At 45.1% G+C, this 20,916-nt stretch overlaps 1 protein-coding gene across 2 annotated transcripts in view; it reads left to right on the plus strand.

Annotated features, from left to right (window-relative positions):
- SUFU (SUFU negative regulator of hedgehog signaling) overlaps positions 1–20,916 on the plus strand; it is a 39,374-nt gene that overhangs the window by 9,706 nt on the left and 8,752 nt on the right. Inside the window, exons 2-8 of one of the 2 annotated variants that reach the window (XM_088448671.1) lie at positions 1,837–1,971; positions 10,167–10,303; positions 14,229–14,371; positions 16,368–16,453; positions 16,823–16,895; positions 17,924–18,080; positions 18,383–18,494. In XM_088448671.1, coding sequence (XP_088304797.1) covers positions 1,837–1,971; positions 10,167–10,303; positions 14,229–14,371; positions 16,368–16,453; positions 16,823–16,895; positions 17,924–18,080; positions 18,383–18,494 — 843 coding nt within the window. The remainder of the gene's footprint in view (positions 1–1,836; positions 1,972–10,166; positions 10,304–14,228; positions 14,372–16,367; positions 16,454–16,822; positions 16,896–17,923; positions 18,081–18,382; positions 18,495–20,916) is intronic. The other variant, XM_088448672.1, reaches the window with a different exon arrangement.

Raw genomic sequence — 20,916 nt, forward strand, 5'->3', positions numbered from 1 at the left:
CTAACCTGCGGCAGCACCGCTCACTGCTGCAGTGCTCTCAGTAATACAGATAGCCCACACACAGCAGCCAGGAAGATGCCAGGGGTGGTGCAACGCTAAGGAATTAAAGAAAGTCAAACATCGGAACACTATTGAATCATTACCATTCGATGGTGGCAAACATCGGAATGCCACCATTGAATGGTAAAAAACACTAATATTGAAAGAAAAACATTGATGGTTAGCAAACATCGACCATCGATGTCCATCAAATAGACAAGTATTACATTCAGGACAGTAGGTAAAAAGGCGACACGTTATGAACTGGATGAGAAAAACAGTGGAATCTGGGATCATTGGAAGTTGTTACAGGACACTATAATTTATTGTCTGTATAAGATGTTAACACTAACAGGAACAGTCCTTAGCTGCAGGGATTTCTCTTGCACACTGCAGGTACAGGTTAGGACAAATCCTATGGTAGATCTCCTAAAATGCATTAGTTTTGGTACTTTCAGAAAAATGAGTGAACTGTGTCTGAGGGAATAGGGTCCAGGCATGAGTCAGGCATTACTATACTGCAGGGGTTTGTTAGTGATCGCTCTGGCACAGCTGCACTATTATTTCATCTGTAGTGTAGGGAGGTCCAAGCTATGGCCGCATCTGAAACGCAGTGATGGATGGGGGAAGGGAAGACCAGTGATGAAGCACAGGGCTTATTGGTGTGTTCAGTTTACTAAGGGGTGAAGCAGCACATTGGCTGTATATAAAGCCATGTCCAATATATATATACTCCTAGTCTGAGCCTAAGAGAAGAGTCCGTAGGAGTAACAGGGAAAACAAAACCCTGTGTGGGGGCACAAACTTCAAAACATAATGCTGACAATACCCATATGTAAATAAGACTTAACTTTTATTTTATCTAGTATAAAAATCACAAGGCGCCTAAGACCTAGTGAATATATTCCTCTCTACTCAAGTCATCAAGTCAAACTATTTTGTGAAAAAAAATTATATTAAATACAATAAAAACTCTTGTCTACTGGTGAACAAGCCCATGGATACAGGGTGAAACGCGTGTCCCGGCTCAGCAGTCCCTGTCGGCGCCTACGGGGACTGAGACATCGCTCTATTGGCATTTGGAGGTGGTGGAGTTTGTTTGCCACCTACTAAATCTAAAATGGGTAAAACATGAGAACGCAGCACATCTTCCGGGACCTCCACCAAGATCCAGGAGAAGAGGGTAATTTATGATAATTTACAATGTATTAAGACCACTCTGAATTCATTAATTTCTGTACTTCTGTCGGCTGTACGTAGTTAGTCTACAACATGCCCCCTTTCCATACACATCACTGTACTCCTCTGCATTAATACGCCTACTGTTCCTGGGTCCTCACATTCCCCATCACTCCTCAATGAGGATCTCTATCTCCCTGTCTCATCTGCTAGCACCTGATGTACTCTACCCTCTTCACTGACTCACCCCCCCCCCCCTCTCCCCGACACTTCTTATGTCTCTTTCTTATCTCCTAGTCAGTATGAAATTACAATATAAAGGAGATCTACAGCTGTTACAACAGTGTTGAATTTGTCAGTGCTAAATAATGAACAATTCATTGTTAAAAACTGCGCCTATTATAGTCCAGTGCAAAAACAACACCTTTTCCGGAGAAGTTCGGGTGCACATCCCTTTTGGATGGCAGTAGACTGGCTTTGCAGATTGTGGTTATAGCACTGTCAGTATGTTGGGCTTGGTGACCATTGTTCCTCACCTCTGTGGACAATACATTTAAGGCTTTGGTTTCATATGTTGCTGCATGATTTATGTGTTTTATCCTTTCTCTTCCTTTTCAGGTTGGGCGGACCAGATCCCTTAGACTATGTCAGCATGTACCGGAATCTTGGCAACTCTGCGCTTGGTGTTCCTGAACACTGGCATTATGTCAGTTTTGGATTAAGTGATTTGTATGGAGACAACAGAGTGCATGAGTAAGTGCTTAGTGGCTACTGGGTTGTGTTTATTCTACGAACACCATTTCCAAATACACTGACTTTTTTTTCCTTGTATTGTGGTTAGATATATACTTCCAGATTCTATACTGTTATTACAATAGAACCGTGCCAGGTGAGACCCCACAGGGTGTACTTTTAATATAAAACAATAGGTGCGATTAGACTGGTATTACTATACATATTTCAGAGCTCTCTATATTTTGCATCTTGTGGGTCTCATGTTATAAATGTGAGCTCCAAATTTCATCCAGTTATCCATTGTTTTATAGTAGTTCTTGGGAAAGCTTGGGGCCATAGTTCAGTGGGTTAATACAGTAACTAGCCTACCATCATGTTGTTACGGCTATTGTCTGTCTATACTTTTATTACGCGAGGCTAAACTGTGTATAACTTCGCATGTAGAACATACATGACGTGTGCTGTTAATATTTCCCCAGCTCCAGCGTGCTTGGCTGCCCAGGTTGAAAATTTCTGTCCCTTTTTGTAAACTAGAAAGGGGCACAAGGCAGTAACGAGTCAGGACTTTGGAGTTCTCCAGAGATTTAATAGCCGCATGCTATCAGTAATCATTACCAACATGTAATAATAATTTGTAGGGATGCCTTTATGCTGGACACCTGTGTAAGTATGCAATACGTCCCTAGCACCTAGACTTATTTAATGTGACCTGATCGCAGTCCTGACTTGAGTGGAATACTCATTCAATACATTTTAATACAGCTGGTTCATCTTAAAATCTTAGAACTTTCACTGCAATTTAGGAACATTGTCCACTATATTATATAGGTTAGGCATGATTATATGCATGGAAAGTAGGAGAGACCGTTTTACAATACTGCACAAACAACAGGAAAGCCGCATGAAAGACCAGACAAGGTTCTACGTTTTAGCTATTTTAATACCTATTTCACATTAAGCAACGACTAGGTTACCTTTGCTTGTAGGACGGTAATGCAACAATTAATGTACACAATTAGGATAATTGGATGCAGACGTGAGTTCTCAGATTTGGAACTGTGGGCGTCCTCAGTGTGAATACAGCTATGCAGGTCCAGCTGGGGATCGTATTACAGCACACCTCTCACACAGGCTTTCCTCTGTTACGCCAGTAAAAGTCTCTGCTGTAAGGTCTATATAATACCCCTTTCAGGCATAATACACGGGTACAACCCGGGGCTTCGTCTGAACCCCCCCCCACCCACCCACACACACACACACACTCTCACTACAGCAAAAACCCTGGAATTTCCTGGTCGGATGTGTTCACGCTGCACCCGGGTCTGCTGTCGAATTTGGTGTGGATTTAAAGGGGACGCTTCGCTTTTTGTTCACCATAATGACGACATATAAAAATTAGCATTTTTAGAGTAAAGACCACAAAGTTTGTTTCCAATGTGTGTTTTTTTTTTTTTTTTTTAATTGGAAACCAATAAATTTTTTTACATTACAATATAAGAAAACTATAAATCTAAAGTTTTGGCCTATACAAAGGTGCTGGCCTGCTGCTGCTGCAGTCACTTAGGGTGTTGCCGCCACGGATCCCGTCTGCTCCCCAGTCTGGTCTGGGCACCAGCAGTTGAAGATATCTGCAGGTGCACCGAACAGCCAATGAGTTTTCTTGAAACCCGGTAAAAATCCTGGTACAGAGCAGGGTAATGGACCTGAGACTTCGACCCGGGTCGTTTCTGTTCACACATAGCAAAATCCCGGGTCCATGTGTGTTCACGCCCAAAAACCGGGATTTTTGCTACATGTCTGAAAGGGGTATAACAGCCTAAGTATACAGACATTGAGCAGTCTTCTCTTTTTTCAGTGTGGACATTGTAAATGGTGACGTGTTATAAGATGGCATTCACAACATGTTGACTTAATGAATGTCCATTTGTTCTACCACACCCGGTGTCCGGTATACAAGACCATCGCATAATCTGAATGAAATCTGGTTTTGAAAACTTCTGTTGAGAATAGACTTGAAAGCCGCAGATCTCATAAGATGCTATAGCAATGTGACATGTGTCTCGTACAGTGCACCCTGTCAGTCTCATGATAATAGCGGGTTTTTCATTGTCTCCACAGTCAAATACCATTAGATACTCCTAGGTCCTGGTACAGTGCATGCAACTGTAGGAGTATGTGGGGCGCAGGAGGAACGGGGGGCACTGTAGGAGTATGTGGGGCGCAGGGGGGGGCACTGTAGGAGTATGTGGGGCGCGGGGGGGGCACTGTAGGAGTATGTGGGGCGCGGGGGGGGGCACTGTAGGAGTATGTGGGGCGCGGGGGGGGGCACTGTAGGAGTATGTGAGGGAAAGGGGGGGCACTGTAGGAGTATGGGGTGCAGGGGAAAGGGGAGGCACTGTAGCAGTATGCGGGGTGAAGGGGGGGGACTGTAGGAGTATGTCGGGTGTAGGGGGGGGGAACTCGGAGTATGTGGGGCGCAGGGGAAAGGGGGGGGGGCACTGTAGGAGTATGTGGGGCGCAGGGGAAAGGGGGGGGCACTGTAGGAGTATGTGGGGCGAAGGGGAAAGGGGGGGGACTGTAGGAGTATGTGGGGCGAAGGGGAAAGGGGGGGGCACTGTAGGAGTATGTGGGGCGCAGGGGAAAGGGGGGGGCACTGTAGGAGTATGTGGGGCGCAGGGGAAAGGGGGGGGCACTGTAGGAGTATGTGGGGCGCAGGGGAAAGGGGGGGGCACTGTAGGAGTATGTGGGGCGCAGGAGAAAGGGGGGGCACTGTAGGAGTATGTGGGGCGCAGGAGAAAGGGGGGGCACTGTAGGAGTATGTGGGGCGCAGGGGAAAGGGGGGGCACTGTAGGAGTATGTGGGGCGCAGGGGAAAGGGGGGGCACTGTAGGAGTATGTGGGGCGCAGGGCAAAGGGGGGGGCACTGTAGGAGTATGTGGGGCGCAGGGGAAAGGGGGGCACTGTAGGAGTATGTGGGGTGCAGGGGAAAGGGGGGGGACTGTAGGAGTATGTGGGGTGCAGGGGGGGGACTGTAGGAGTATATCGGGTGCAGGGGAAAGGGGGGGCACTGGGAGTATGTGGGGTGCAGGGAGGGGGGGGGACTGTAGGAGTATGTCGGGTGCAGGGGAGGGGGGGGGACTGTAGGAGTATGTGGGGCGCAGGTTCCCAGCTTCTGTGTGAACAGCTAGTGTTCTGCAATGTGCTGCTCAGTGTATATCTTTCTCTCACCAGGAGACCTGGCACGTCTCTGCTGTCAGCTTCTACACAGGGTAGTGTGGGGGTCAAGTCTTTATATGCTTTTAATGGGTTAGGAATGGATAGTACAATTAGTGTAGTATATTGCTTTGCCATAAAATCATGTTGTGAGAATATATTTACTGCTTTGCCTACATTCTGAGCATCACTGTATAGATGCAGGACAATAGTTTTTCTGTTTTTGCCTACAAGCCCTTGTCCAATATCTGTACTGCTAGATATCCTATAATGCTCTATTCTTCTCCCAGGCACACATCTGCTAGCTCTGTATGTTACACCTAGCTTTGCTTCTCTAAGTATGGACAAGTACGTAAATCTTTATTTGGGTATTTTATCATCTTTGGATTGTGCTTTGTTTAAATAGCTATAGTTAGCAATAGAAATGGACCTGTTAGTACTGGGATCAGTGATCCCTATTTCTGCAGGAATTTCAAGAGGTTCCATGGGGAATGGAATAATGTGTGTCTGCCTAGCTATTTTCCCTCCTCTGTCGCCCATTGAAGCATCCTGTTACGTCAATCTCCTGTCGTTACTCTGTATAATAAACATTAGTTTTTAATCAAAAGCTGCTGTAAAGGTGATATATATAAATCTGCGCCACAGAGGAGTTAGGTGCCAGGCATCACTGCACATGTATAAAGATGGTGACTTCATAATGCACTTGCATAAAAGGCATTTCTGTAACCTAATCGGTTATGAGACCTGTTTGTATCTGGAGTGTTAAGCACATGTGTTAAAGCCGTTTAATTACTTTAGGTTATTTAATTTGCCTTGACTGCAGTGTTTAGTTCTGCTTTGTTCAGGTGCCACTGGCCGCGAGTTGGCTGCCTTTCTGATTGTGAGCATATTACATCAATAAACCCCTGGTAAATGAATGCTTTATCTTGGGAAGGTTGCAGAAGGGAATGCCAGGCGCTGGGAGGCGACTCCTCTGTGCTGGAGGTAGACCTCCCCTGAAGAAATGTCTAACATATGGAAACCTTTTTCCCTACAGTGTATTTGGTTTCACATTGTGATTTGTTTGAGCTAGTTAACACCATCAATAATGCGGAAACACTGAGGCCACCAACAGAGTAGGATTGGCTTTTTATTCAGCAAAATGCTCTAATCCCGAAGGATAAGAGCTTTTCGGATCATTCATTTCTCCCCCACATGCACAACACTGTGATATTCTCATGCACATTTCAGCAGTCCATTTATTATCTGCAAATCCCAAGGGAATGATTAAAAAAACCAACACCTAGAGTTTTATATACAAGGGATTTTTCTTCCAGTGACCATGGGAAATACTGCAACTTATATCAATAGTTACATAGAGCCCCCTTTTCTCTTTCATTCAGACCACATACAATGTTACTGGTTCTTGGTTACCACTGAGAACGGACTGGTCCTTAGACACTGATAGTACTGAATATACATTGCATGCATTGTCTTGTGTTCTGTGTGCGGAGCCTTCTGTTCCTAGTGTCACAGCAATTCTGTGCCTGCATTCTGTTCTCATTGGTACAATACCTGTATTCAGAGTACCCGTAACTGCACAATAAACAAAAATTTAAATTGTCTATGAGCCCACAGCTTTTGTTTTTTGATCTAGTAAATGGATTTTTATCTAACTAGGACATGTACTCTGTGCTTTATAGTACTTTCTATAGTTTTAATTTTTTTTTAAGTTGTTTTAGTCATAATTAAGAATTTCTTTTAAAACCCATCCCCTCCTTTAACACAGCGTTCCTATGGGATCAGATGCCTGGAACTGGGTTGATGATGGCCAGTATGATTGGGCATGACCACTGTAGTATAAGTGATACAGGAAAGAGCACTAATCCTTTCTACATGATTTCATGCCCCATAAAATATTAGTACTGGAGGGCAAGATCTGCGAGCGATCATGCACGGTATAATGGGGGATGGGCTACACTGCTGTGTTATGCATAACCAATGAATATATCTTGTTACTGCAAGAGGGGACTAGATGCACTGACAGGAGGAGCACAGGTGAGAATGCTAGTTCATTTTACCTCTTTGCCACTGTACATATAACATAATGATGCCTGCCGACTCTACAGATTTGTTTTTATTTTAAGCTCTTGTCTCCTCAGCTAGTAAAACTGGCTCAGACTTAGATCTCTACTACTCGTTATGGTTTCTCTGTAATGGAACATTTGCACGGTCAGGTGAACGATTTGACCAACGATTTGAACTATGAACTATTTTTGACTGCATTTAAATGTTCAAATCGTCCAAATCTGACTGCAAACACATCAGATGTCAGATATCGTTATCTCACTATCGGGAACGCGCATCGTTCATCGTTCAGACATGTCAGATATGTCATATTTTCCTTCAGATATGAACGATTTTTTAAATCGTTCTCGTTCAGATCTGAAGAAAAATCTGGCCGTGTGTATTAGGGATGTGCTGGCTCGGATAGGTTCGAGTTTGCACGTTGAGTTCGGATTTTTCCCTCCAAAAAAACGGAACTCAGAAAGAGGCTAAACGTCATCTTACATGGACGAACATCATCATTCCGGGACAAAAGTCCGGGAATGATGATGTTCGTCTATGTAAGATGACGTTTAGCCTCTTTCTGAGTTCCGTTTTTTTGGAGGGAAAAATCCGAACTCAACGTGCAAACTCGAACCTATCCGAGCCTGCACATCCCTAGTATGTATGCACCTTAACACGGATGGCTCGTTTCATGTATTTGATGCCGGAGTGGGGTTGTTGCCTAAGGCGAGGCACAGATCAGAGGTAGATGTAAGTGGGCCAGAGATGGAATATTTTGCAGTGAGATTGTTAATGTGTTAAGGGGTGGTGGGCTTTGTAGATCAGGGTAACTAATATGAGTTGGATTTGAGGAGCCCACATAAGGCTTACAGGCACCTGATGTGTAGTGGCGAGTGAGGAAGAGCTTGGTCTTGCTGCAGCATAAGAAATGGATTGAAGCAGTGATATCCGGGTGATGGGAACGTCAGATAGGAGGAGGTTGCAGTAGTCGGTGCAGGATTTGATGAGTGGGTAAATGTTTTGGTAGTATCTTGGGTAAGTAAATGTTGTTGTATTATGGGAATATTTTGGGAGGAGGTGATAGGACTGGAAGCAAAGCAGAGTGGACATGGAAGACTAAGAAACTTGTGATAGTGAGAGAGATTGGAGGGGAGATGGAGACTCTGGGCTATGTTTTGGACATGTTGAGCTTTAGGTAGCATTGGGACATCCAGTGTGGAGATAGCAGCCTGCATAGGGGAGTCATAGGAGACAGTAGTTGTGTAAAGGTGCCTACAGACAAAGCGATGTTGCCACGATCAGCCGATGTGTACAATTTCCCTTGAAACTCTCCCCGGCAGCTCTGCATACTATCTGCTCACGATTTGGTGTCCAATCTTCATACGATCTCTCCTGCATCCAGACTTTTCACAGTGCATCGCGTCTTAGATTGTCATATCTGCCCTACTGCACGGCAGATCTGACGATACGATGTGCGACCAGCAGGGATGCGCACCGTGATCATGAGTGGGGACTCACGATTTGGCCATATTTTACACGATCTGTCGTTCCAATGTGTCGGAATCTGCCAGATCGGGTGATATATCGCTATGTGTGTGGCCAACTTAAGTGTAAAACAATTTGGGAGGCTTTAGAAGAAAATACACTTTTCAATCATGTTTTTATAAACATTGGGACATAATTAACAAAATCCTAATGTGATCTATGTCATTTAATTTGACAAATAACCCCAGTTTTTCCTTTATTTATTCAACAATAAATAAACCTTGTGTGAAAAAAAACAAAACCTTATTTTTACCTCAGTAGAGAAGATAATCTAAACCAGGTGCAGATAATCTATATACGTTATTATTTCATCATTAGGAAGTGCTGCCCCTTCTATTTAGTGGCAGAACCTTTAGCAGATTACTATGGAGCTTTCAGGTTTGTCATAACAGCATCACAAGCAGAAAAGACCTCTCCAATGACCTGGGAGCACCGATTGCTGATCATCGGTCTGGAAAGGGTTAAAAGGTAGTTTGTACATTGAGAACATTTATTTTGAAATGGAGAACCCTAAACCCCAGTGCAGATTGCAGCGTGGCTTAGGTTCAGGTTGCATCTGAACAAACCACAAGACTTCTGGAACATTTAGACACCACTTCTTGTGCACAAAGGATAGGGCTAGTACAAGCCCACACTGATCACAATGAGGGCCAATTTCACAAGCAGAGGTGCAGTTGCATAGATGGAACCAGCTATGGATGGTGTTGGGTATAGCATTTACAGGGCAGGCTCCAGGGCTCTGAGAACCCTGTGGCAGCTCTCTACAGTGCGCCCCAACATCGCACGGTGGCTAAGCCGCGCACGGCCAAAAATAGGGGAGTGGCCTAATTACCATACGCCATGCCCCCTACATGACTTTATTTGGAGGTGTGCCGGCATGGTACAGTTCTAAATAACATCAGGCTGGGGGGAGCCTCACTAACTGGGTTTCCCCAGCCCTCTCCCATCACTGAATGGATGCAGCACAGCTGCGGTGGTGGGGGTCCCCAACCTCCTGATTTGACCACTCGCGGGCCACTTCGGCCCACGGGTGGAACAGCGGGCGGCAGGACAGTACTGTCCCTTGGAAATCGGGATGTTGGGGAGGGGTGCGCCCTCTATGGGTGGCGCCCCTGTTCAAACGCACTGATTGAAAACACCCCTAGAGCCGGCCCTGAACATTTAACTTGGTTACACATTGACTTGGATAATGGTTAAATACCCACATGCAACTTTACTCTTCTTAAAAATTACCTCACATTAAACACCAGTTTATTCTAACATTTCACTACTAAAGATGTTTCATTTCACTTTAGCAAGACTTTATTTTTACAGCTTTCTTCTTATGTGGGGTCTGTGTTTTTCATGTGGTGTATGGCAGGGTAGAGGGGGAACCCAGTTGTCTAATTTCAGTCTATTCATGCTTAGATACACAGGAGCTGATGGACCAAGCGGTTTTGGTTTTGAACTTTCCTTTCGGCTGAAAAGAGAGCCAGAGGAATCGGCACCACCAACGTGGCCGGCAGAGTTGATTCAAGGGCTTGCAAGATATGTTTTCCAATCTGGTAAGTATAACACTTTTATTTCCTTTTTTTTTATTTTTAGGGTAGAACATTGTGGGGTCAGTCGAATTATCCGAGAAGGGTGCAAGCTGCCATTGCCACGTCGTTAAAACGCTAGCAACGGCACCTGAACTAGCACCCCTCATGGCCCGCTCAGAGCCTGAATTCGCACAATTTTGCTCACAGCCCTATGGGGCTGCGATCACTTTTATGCGAGTTTGGGCTGCGAGCTCATTGCGGACAATTGGATTTGGTTTGGGTTGTTGCTTTGTACATGCTGCTGGTTTTACCTTTTTTTTTTTTTTTTTTTTTTTTTCTTTCTTGTGTTTCTGGAGTCTGTACATATTAATCTGGGAGGTGAATTGCAAGCACCATGTGCTTCTACTGACCTGTAAGAAGGGGAACCGTTCCTCATGCATAAATCCACTGACTGCACTTGGAAAGTAAAGACTCTACCTCCTTTTGTATTTGGTTAAATATACCATCTACTTGTACTCTGCAAAACGGTCACAATCTAGTGACTAGCATAGACACCACTGTTATTTATATCTAAATAAAACTATTACATTCTGCTGCTAATACACCACACTGTTCATAGAGAATCAGTATAGAAAAGCAGATCCTATTAAAGGAGAACTGGTCCCCTTAAATACACACAGAATGAATATAAAATAAGGATCATAGTGTTAAACAAATATGTTCATTACAAAATATTCAAAAATGTTTTTCCCTTGAATTTTTTTTTAATATAATTTCTTTATTAAAGCACAATACAGTAACATTATCCATTTATGGACAAGACCCTGTGTAAATGGAGATATCCGCATCCATAACAACATCAAAGATTTGAAACAGGAGTTATAAAGTCACTTTATCAAATTATACATAAGGAAGAGTTTGGAACAGAGCAGAACAACACAATCATTAAGAGGAGACTGGTGGGTCACCTAAATAAATACAAGTTTCGTACCAGAGTATTGCGCAAACAGTTACAGCTTCTTTAGTGGAAAGGGGAAGAACCTCTATGAAACTCCCCGAAGTAACAAAAATATTTGTAACACTGTTTCTTTCTGGGGAGACGCCTCCAACCTCTCTCCATGTGGGAAATAAAGAGTTTATCCTTAAACAACTCAAGAGTTGGTGCAGAATTCTGGATCCATAAATGCAGAATGGTTTTCAGAGCAGCCGATGGAACTGCTAGTAGTACTTTCCTAACATCTCTGGGAACTCTAATATCTGGTGGCAAAAGACCAGAAAGTGCCCATTCTGGGGTAAGTGGAGCATAATGTGTAGTAGCAAAATGCCAAACTAGGGGGCAAGCCCACAAAGTGATCGAGGTTAGCGGAGGGTTTGAGTACATTCGGGACAAGTAGAGCTGTCTAATATACCCACTAAAAATACCCGGTGAGGAGGAATCTAGGACAGACAAAAAATATGAAGCTACATTTTGGTATATTTGGCTGCCGGGAACGTATTAATAGAATATAATAGCATGGCGAGGCGGTCATCAGTAGGCAATGAGGAAATCTGTTCAAACCATTGTGCCATGCCCGTTTGCAAAGAGGAGTGTTCCAAAGATGTTATAAGGATTCTATAATATGATGAAATGGTCCCTTAGATAAGGGAGGCTGCAATAATAGTGTCCAGAGAGCTTTAATTGAGATATTTTGCTCACATAATATTGAGCCTGTAGGTAAAATAAGCCATAGGTACCTATAAAAGGAAATTTAGTAACAGCTCCTTGAGCATATTTTTGAGATCGAAATAAGCTTATCTATGGCTTAAGCAGGTTAAAGCACCACCCGGCCCTGATTCACGGCACTAACTCCTGAAACGCAATTTGGAGTGTACTAAAAAACATCACATAGCATTAAAAATACACATAGCAAGTAACATCCAGTCTGCTCAGACTTACACAGCACTGTATGCAGATCATTGAGATCAGTCTCTGCCCATTTTATTAGCAGCCATTTATCCTGCCAGTATGTTTTTTGAAGTGTGTGTGTGTGTGTGTGTGTGTGTACACCTTCTTACCTGGATAACCTTCAAATGCACACGGGGCCCTAATTGGAATCTAACCCCAAGGACACAGCACAGCAGAAATTCTAAATACTGTGCCACCATACATGCACAGTACATGTGTATGTATGGATAACGCATATCCAGTGTTCCAATCCATAGTATTTATAGGCAAAGTGAACCTTTGGACATACATTATGTAAAGGTGAAACACTGACAAAAAATTTTAAATGACAACTTATAAAATCAATGCGCTAGGAATGTGATGCCATTATCACCGCCCCATCCAGGCAACACAATGCATACATTTTACATGCCTAGTAATACGGGAGAGAACTTAAATGTGCTCCTCTCCCCGATCCTGCCACATACATACTCAGGGGTACCCTTGTTTGTGAAGTCTGCTCCCTGCACTACAGTAATAATTATGAAGTCTGGGTATGGAGGAATATTTTCCCCATCCAGGTTTAAGTCATGTTGGGCACAGTTATTTGTAAGAGGAGAGTCCCCTTTTTCAAATGATGTGCCCCTAGTGGTTGTCTGGTGATCTCCAGGCAGTTTCCACATGCACTTCAGAAAGACTAGAAGATCTGGTGGATGGTGAGGGCATGTAATGTGAATGTTCTCACCTATCCTGACACTTACACACACCTTTACACAATGTTATCACCAGACAATAATACCCTATAGTACAGAAGTGTTAGGATATTCAGAGATAAGAGCCTCAAATCTCCCCCATCTTACTATCAATAAACACAGGGGTTCCCCTCATTTGATGGGGTCAGTTTATTTTCAAATTAGAGCTTGAGGGTAATTGTGTACAATGCCTGTAGTATATTGAGTTGGCGTATTATTCTTTCACATTTTATGTGTTTCATTCCAACAAGTGCATCAGCAACATTTTACATGCAGATCTTATTATGAAAACCTAGCTGTAGAAACTGGCTTCTAGCTGTTCAGTAAAGGGGACAAATGCTGAAGCTAGAACCACATAGCATTTACTTGGTGATGGTTAGAAAGGAAAATACACACATTTGCTTCACGTTCACCGTGTTATAATTTGAGTAAAGACATTTTGGGTATATTGGGGGTCATTCAGACCCGCTCGCGAGCGCAGGACGCTCGCAAGCTGGTCAATGTTCCCCCACTGCGCATGCGCGAGACCCGGCAAGCGACGGGCTCTCCATCGCTCTGGGTCTCGCACCAAAGGGGGCGTGCTGTCGATGTTGATTGACAGCACGCCCCCTTTGGTGGGCGTGCCGGGGGCGTGCCTACCGTCTGAAGCCAGTCCCACTGACATCACTAGTGATGTCAGTGGGAGTGCTCTCGGCTCTGATAGAGCCAAAATCACTCCAGGGCTTGCGGCAGCGAGACCCTACCGCAGGGTCTCCGTCGCAAGCCCGATGGTCGCGATGGTCTTGACCATCGCGACCATCATCATGGACGCTTGCTATAGCTGTGGGTGGTAACCCACAGCTATACGAGCGTCCATGAGGCCGCTCCAAAAACAGGTAGGAGGGCCCTGATTCAGAGCGAGCGCTCTGGTCAGAGCGTTCAGCTCTGAATCAGGCCCATTGTCCCATGTGACTAATGCTATTCTCATAAAATTCAGTCTGACAAATACAAGGTATAATTTGTTTGGCTACTGCATAAATCATTATTGATGTCTGTCTCTGACCAGCTATAACAGTTATTTAAACCTAATGTGGTTTATTGGCATCACTTTGCTGTACCTGCTACCTGGTCACTTGTTGTAATGTACTAATATAGAGATGCAGTTGGTTTTTTGGACTGACGAGTTTGCAGCCTTTTTAATTAATAGAGGAAGATTTTGCCAAATAAAAACATTTTTTCCTTTTGGATATCTGTCAGTGGAAACCAATCTAACAGGCATTCATTGTGACTTCAGAAAACACCTTCTGCAGTGGAGATCATGTATCATGGCACAGTCCACTGGACAACAGCGAGTCACGGATTCAGCACATGCTTCTGACAGAAGACCCTCAGATGCAACCAGTGCAGACCCCGTTTGGTGTGGTCTCATTTTTACAGGTGAGCAAGAGACCTCTACACTGGTAGATAAGCAGTCGAGACTCCCCAAGTTGTTAAAGTGACCATGTAGCTTTAGCACACAGTAGTCTTCCAGTCATTGTCGGTTTGGGAATAGTTTCAGCTTGCTTGGCTCAATGAAGTATATAGGTGCAGTGACCTAATCAGCCCTTGATCCTTTTCCATCTGGTTACTCCTGGCGACCCGTTTGCGTTATTTGTAAGCAAAACACTTGTAATAAATATAAAAAAGCTGTTCTGTAAATTATTTATGCACAGTTAGGTAGATGTGCTGTAAATAAAAACATGCACAAATACAACTGTAGAGATACTGTATAAAATTTACAATAAACATATAGTCCACATTTGCTTTCTTAGAATTTTTTTTTTTTTTTTTTTTAAAGCTTATGTTCCAACAATTACAGAGAGACTTTTTCATTTTTTAACTTGTAAGGTTATATTTCTTTTACAACTAGATACTGGTAAAACATTTAATAACATGCAATATCATGGGTTGATGTTAGTCACTAGTTCTGACATAGGTAGTCCGTGTCTTTGCGTTTCATTACATCCAGATAATCTCTTCTGCAGGAAGCGCCAGTGATTCTGTCACTGTACTTTCCTGCCTGTCCTACCGTGGTGCCCGGGGGAAGACATCCCCAGGACACTGTTTTCCCTATGTCACCGGGTGTCACGTCACCCCCCTAACAGTGCAGAAACTGATCTTTAAGGGACTTAAGGTGCCCACACACATAACTATCTGCACACAATCAGTCAATGTGTACGATTTCCCTTGAAACTCTCCCCGGCAGCTCTGCACACGATCTCCACACGATATGCACACAATTTGGTGTCCAGTCTTTATACGATCTCTCCTGCAATCAGACTTTTCACTGTGTATTGTATCCTAGATTATCAGATCTGCCCTACAGCACGGCATATCTGAAGATGCGATGTGCGACCAGCGGGGACGGCAATCGCATCGTGATCGTGAGTGGTGGCTCACGATTTCGGCATATTTTACACGACCAGTCGTTCCAATGCATCGGAATCGGTCAGATCGGGTAAAATATCGCTGTGTGGATAGCTTAAGGTAGTCGTTCATATGCTCACTGCTAAATCTAATGGCCATTACTCCCTAGTTCTTCTGGACCTGCAGGCTGTGTTGGCACTGACCGCACTCTTCTGTCACTCTCTACATTAGTCGCCTGTATTTTACTGATTTCGATGTCACTTTTTCTAACCTTCAAGGCCATAAATAAAACTGCACCAATATATCTTCACAAGTTTCAAAATATCCCCCCAATTGGACCCCCACCGTCTTTTATACCAGATAATCACGTGTCTACTCTGTTCACACAAGCTTACATGTGTTCTATTTCCACACCCAAATAACCATCTGACTCCCCACCCGACATTGCTGTGACTGGGGGCCTGATTCATGCGATCGCAGCTGCCAAAATATGCTAATCATTCCAAAGCCTCAGAACGCCCACCGCTACCGTCTCATGCGTACAACGTGGCTTACCTGCTTAAATATCTGTAACATCAACGCGCATCGAGCGGCCATCTTGCCCTTGCCCATGTAACTGCGTTTAAATGACCACCCACTGTTACCTCCCCCAAATGCTGATTACCTGTGCCTCATTTTGCAAATGTGTGCATGCGTAATCGTAAGACATTTGCAGTGCGTTCGCAATGCAGTTTATAGCAAACGCTCGATCTGTGTAAAAATCACATTAGCATCCATCTCTTAATCAGGCCTTGGGTGACCTAGCCCCACAAAGTACTTATTCCTGGTGCCATCTGCTCTGTGTGACACTGAGCCTCGTGGATTAAACTCCATTTCTCACAAGCAGGGCCCTCTTTCCTCTTTGTCTGTCTGTGTAATATCCACTTTGGTTTATATTATTGTTTGTTACCAAATGTGAAGCACTGCAGAGCTATACTTTCACCGTTGCCATATCCATTATAACTTTATATGCTGGTCTTCCTATTAGATCGTTGGTGTCTGCACTGAGGAACTACATGCGGCTCAGCAATGGAATGGGCAGGGAATACTAGAACTTCTGCGGACTGTACCTGTGTAAGTAAAATGTATATTGTTATACTGTTTTATATAAAATACATCAAATCTTTTTTTTTTTTTTCTTTATCACTTTTGCAATGGTTTTTCTTTGTCTTTCTCTTTCTTTTTCTTTCTTTTTTCTTTCTCTTTCTTTCCTTCCTTATATAATTGACATCTGCGTGTCATGTTTACTACAATGTGTGTGAGTACTCCCATGCCTTCTAACATGGACCATCTATTTGTAGGCATTCTGCTGTGTCTGATGGTCAGTAGTGTCTGGTGTTAAATGAAGCACTACAGCGCTTTTTCATTCTTCCTAATATTCTGCACATTTGAACGTAGTCCTTTATTCTTCACAAGCTAATGGTATTCTATTTATCTATACAGAGCAGGCGGACCTTGGCTGATAACAGATATGCGAAGGGGAGAGACCATATTCGAGATTGATCCTCATCTGCAAGTATGTTTACCGCATAGCACCATCAATGGGGTCTCAGTTATTCCCCTAATGCAGAGGTTCCCAAACTCGGTCCTGAAGGCACAATACAGGCCATGTTTTAAGGATATCCATGCTTGACCACTGGTGACTTAATACCTCAGTCAATATGATTTGACCACCTGTGCTCCACCATCGATATCGCTTATCTATCTGAACTGTTGGGGAGCCTCGAGGACCGCATTTGGGAACCTCTGCCCTAATATGAATGCAGAACTACACATTAGACGACCGGTGTACCCAGCCGGATGGCAGATGCGACTGACAACCTATCATGCGGTCCATACACACCACACAATTTGGTGAACAATTGCACAGTATGTTCCCTTGCCGCATCTACATGCGTGGCATAGTCAGTCACATCTTCAGATTGAGCAGCATGGAGGGGAGACCTGAAGAAGCGTGCGACGAAGCAGCGGGAGCGCGCATAGTGCGTAAACACTTGACGATTCAAACGTTTTGCCGTTCCAATCCGTCTGAATCTGGCATATCGTTCAAATATCAACTAATATGTACCCAGGTTAAGAAGCCCTGATCGTGTCTGCTTTCCTTTTATTTTTAGATGGATGTTTTATTCTTTGATCTCGGTGGTAAAGGGAATTAAGTCTGTTTCAGCCTCTAAGGGTGATTCTTCAAAATAAAGCTGAACTTGCTTCTTACAGCGTCGTGTGTGTGTGTTTTTTGTTTTTAAATGTCTTTGGCACTTAGAGGGGGGATTAGGGTTAGGCACTGGGGGGAAGGTTAGGGTTAGGCACCCCTAAGGAGGGTTGGGGGTGGGGGTTAGGTTAGTTAATACTTACCTTGGGATGATCTGGATTTTCAGCCATGTCGGCCAGCCGCTGTCGGGATTTGAACCGCCGGACTTGTACCCGGCGGTAATTCATACCGATTCCTGGACATGACCCTGTAACCATCCTGCATTTGTTTAGGAGAGCACAGTCCCATGTAAACTCCCACAAAGTTTTATGCTTTTCTCCCCTTTTATTTTTAAGCAGGAGAGAGTTGATAAGGGAATTGAATCAGAAGGTTCAAACCTCAGTGGAGTCAGTGCCAAGTGTGCCTGGGATGACCTAAGTCGCCCCCCAGACGATGAAGACGACAGCAGAAGTATTTGTATTGGAAACCAACCAAGGCGATTGTCTGGCAAAGGTACATACTCCATAATGATTGTGTGCTGCCATGTCTGTGGAAATGCCATAAACGGTGGCATATTGTAATCATGTTACTCTGATAGCTAAATAAAAGTTAGAACCCATGAACTATAGAGACATTCTGTGTATTGGTGCCTTGGATCAGCTGCTGTAATTGCAGCAACCCGGGGCGTTTACTTTCATGTTTATAGATTGTGTTGGAAACTAGTCAAACTCCGAATTGCTGATGCGGTCGCCAGGCTAAACTTGTACAATAGTTAGGACATTTTTGTAAGATGATTATTTTCTGTGTTATTACAGATACAGAACAGATCAGAGAGGCCTTACGAAGAGGCCTAGAAATAAACAGTAAACCAATCCTACCTCCAATAAGTACACAGAGACACAATGGCATGAACCACGACCGAGTGCCGTAAGTAGGCTTATTAACTTGAGAGAATAAAATTTCCCTTCAGTGCCGAATTCGTGGCAGCGCGCAATTCAAAGCTGAGACTGGATTATTTTTTATTGTTGTTTTATAGAGTGCCACTTGCAAGACTGCACTAAGCCAGATTTTTTTTTATGTAATCCAGATACAATTTTATTGCTTTTTCTTAAATCTGCGATTTGCTCTATCAGTGTTTTTATTCAGAGGCTTCCTGTCCAATTTAAATTGTAAGGAGCGGCGACAGTGGGTCAGAGTACTGGTGGTGTCAGACCTAGCACATCGCAGTGAGGAATGATATTCAGGGTCTTCCCGTGTGACAGGTGGTGTGTTCCCCCTTCATTTCAGTGTAACTGTGGCAGAGCAAGTAACCTAAATACTGTGCAATGAAAAGGGATATGACGGTGAACTGACTGAGCAGAAATGTATCGTACAGCAGTGTTTGTTTTGATACCACAATGGGTCGCTAAGATATGCCCCACTCACAGAAGTGCTGTTGCGTTCCGCAGAAAATCTAGAAAAAGATAAACCTCTTTTCTAATTCAGGGTCCACAGGGTGACCTTGGGGGGGTATAGCCTCTTTTCTACTTCAGGGTCCATAGGGGTCCACAGGGTGACCTTGGGGGGGTATAGCTGGATCCTCGGGCATCACGGAGTTAAAGCTTTTAGCTGCTCCCAGGATGCACTTGGGTCCATCCTCCCCTATACCCCGCCCCCGAGCCACAGGCACCTCAGTTTAAGATGGTGCCCGGCCGGAGTCGGGTCACCCTGCGGGGTGGGCTGCAGGAGCAGCCCCCTAAAGCTTTTAATTTTTTTTTTTTTTATTTAACTTGGTTAAATATATTTTCAATAAGTTTTTCTTCAGAGCGGCAGCGATGGGCTGTCTGTACAGACGCCCACGCTGCCGCTCCTTCTCGCTGCTGGCGCCGCGACGCCAGCACTGAACTGGGGATCGCGGCAGGGGAAGCCAGAGTCTGTACTAGCCGGACTCTGGTTTCCCCCGGGACTGCTGCCGGAGACGTCGGGGAGAGCAAGGTAAGCTGCGCACCGCTGATTAGCGGCGGTGCGCTGGTTCCTTTTAAATGCAGTTCCATGCCCCCGGTCTAGGGGACAGACCGGGGGCGCTAGCGGTGGCGGCGGGCCCCCCCTCCAGCGGAGGCATACCCCGCCAGACCACTTGACCACCAGGGTAAATAAACGGGAAGCCGGCAAGCCCTGGGGTTAATATGCTAGCCAGGGGAGGAAGCCTTCCCTGTCTAGCTGCTCCTCCCCTCAGCTCAGCGCGCCTTTCAGCTCGTAGTCTGGCGTCGCTGAGCTGCAGTTACAAGGCCACTCCTCCTCTGAGGTCTCCAGCAGCCATTTTCTCCAAGTGGCAGCACAGATACTCTCAGGGAGCACGCGGACCAGTCCCCCTGTGTACCTCTCCCCCGACAAGGACAGTGTACACAGCACTATAGCCCTCCCAGACACTGAATCTGGGAGGTTGATTGTAGTGGAAAGGTACAGTGAGTATATCTTCCTGCATGGTATGTGACTTTTGCTAGTGCTGCCTGTCTGTGTTTTTTTTCTACTTACTGTCAGCCTATACCTATCCCTTTCCTTCTCCTACAAGCCCTACAGGTGTGTGGGGGAGGTGTGTTTCTACTGACCTCACTTATATAGATTACGTATTTGTGAGGTCCGTCACATACAGTTGTGTGCTACACAGTGCCATATTGTGGGCTGTTGTCCAGCACACGGGTGAGTGCGCACCTTTTCTTCCTAAGTCATGTCTGAGGAGGAGATTGAGCACTCCGGGGCTCTGGTATTGTTCTCCTGCAGGCGCTGTTCTGCAGGAGTGGATAGGGAGGATTTGTCACAGGACGGCCTGTGTGGACGGTGCCAGGCGCTCCCTGGTATGTCTAAACCTCCTATGTCGCAGGAGCCTCCATGGGCGATGTTTTCCCAGGTGCTGGTGTCTATCGCGGACCGTCTGTCGGTCCCGACTGCCGCTCCTACTAGGGCGTTGCCCCAGCCTGCCATCCCCCATTCCCCGGGTGTCCCACAATTATTGCAGACTCCCCCGGGGGTCTCAGCCTGTTGGTCCCTATGCGGGGTTGCCAATGTATATACAGTCCACCCCTGTGGCGCAGCAGGCTGTGGTGCCGTTTCAGGCTCCTGGGGCAGCTCCTCCACCCTGGGTGGATGCGCTTTCCCACACTGTCCAAGATTTGGCGGCAGCATCTTCGGCTTTTCAGTCGATGTTGCGCAGTGACGTGCCCTCCAGGGCGTCTAAACGCACAGTTATGGCGCAGGCTGCGCACTTTTCGGACTCTGAGGGGTCCTCGGATGATGGTGAGGTGCAGGATGACTCAGCCTCAGATGCCTCAGTCCAGGAGGTAGACACGAAGTCTTCCATCAATGTGCGGGC

Source organism: Taudactylus pleione, unplaced genomic scaffold (genome assembly GCF_031769625.1).
Source record: "Taudactylus pleione unplaced genomic scaffold, aTauple2 ptg000464l, whole genome shotgun sequence".
Taxonomy (NCBI): Eukaryota; Metazoa; Chordata; class Amphibia; order Anura; family Myobatrachidae; genus Taudactylus; species Taudactylus pleione.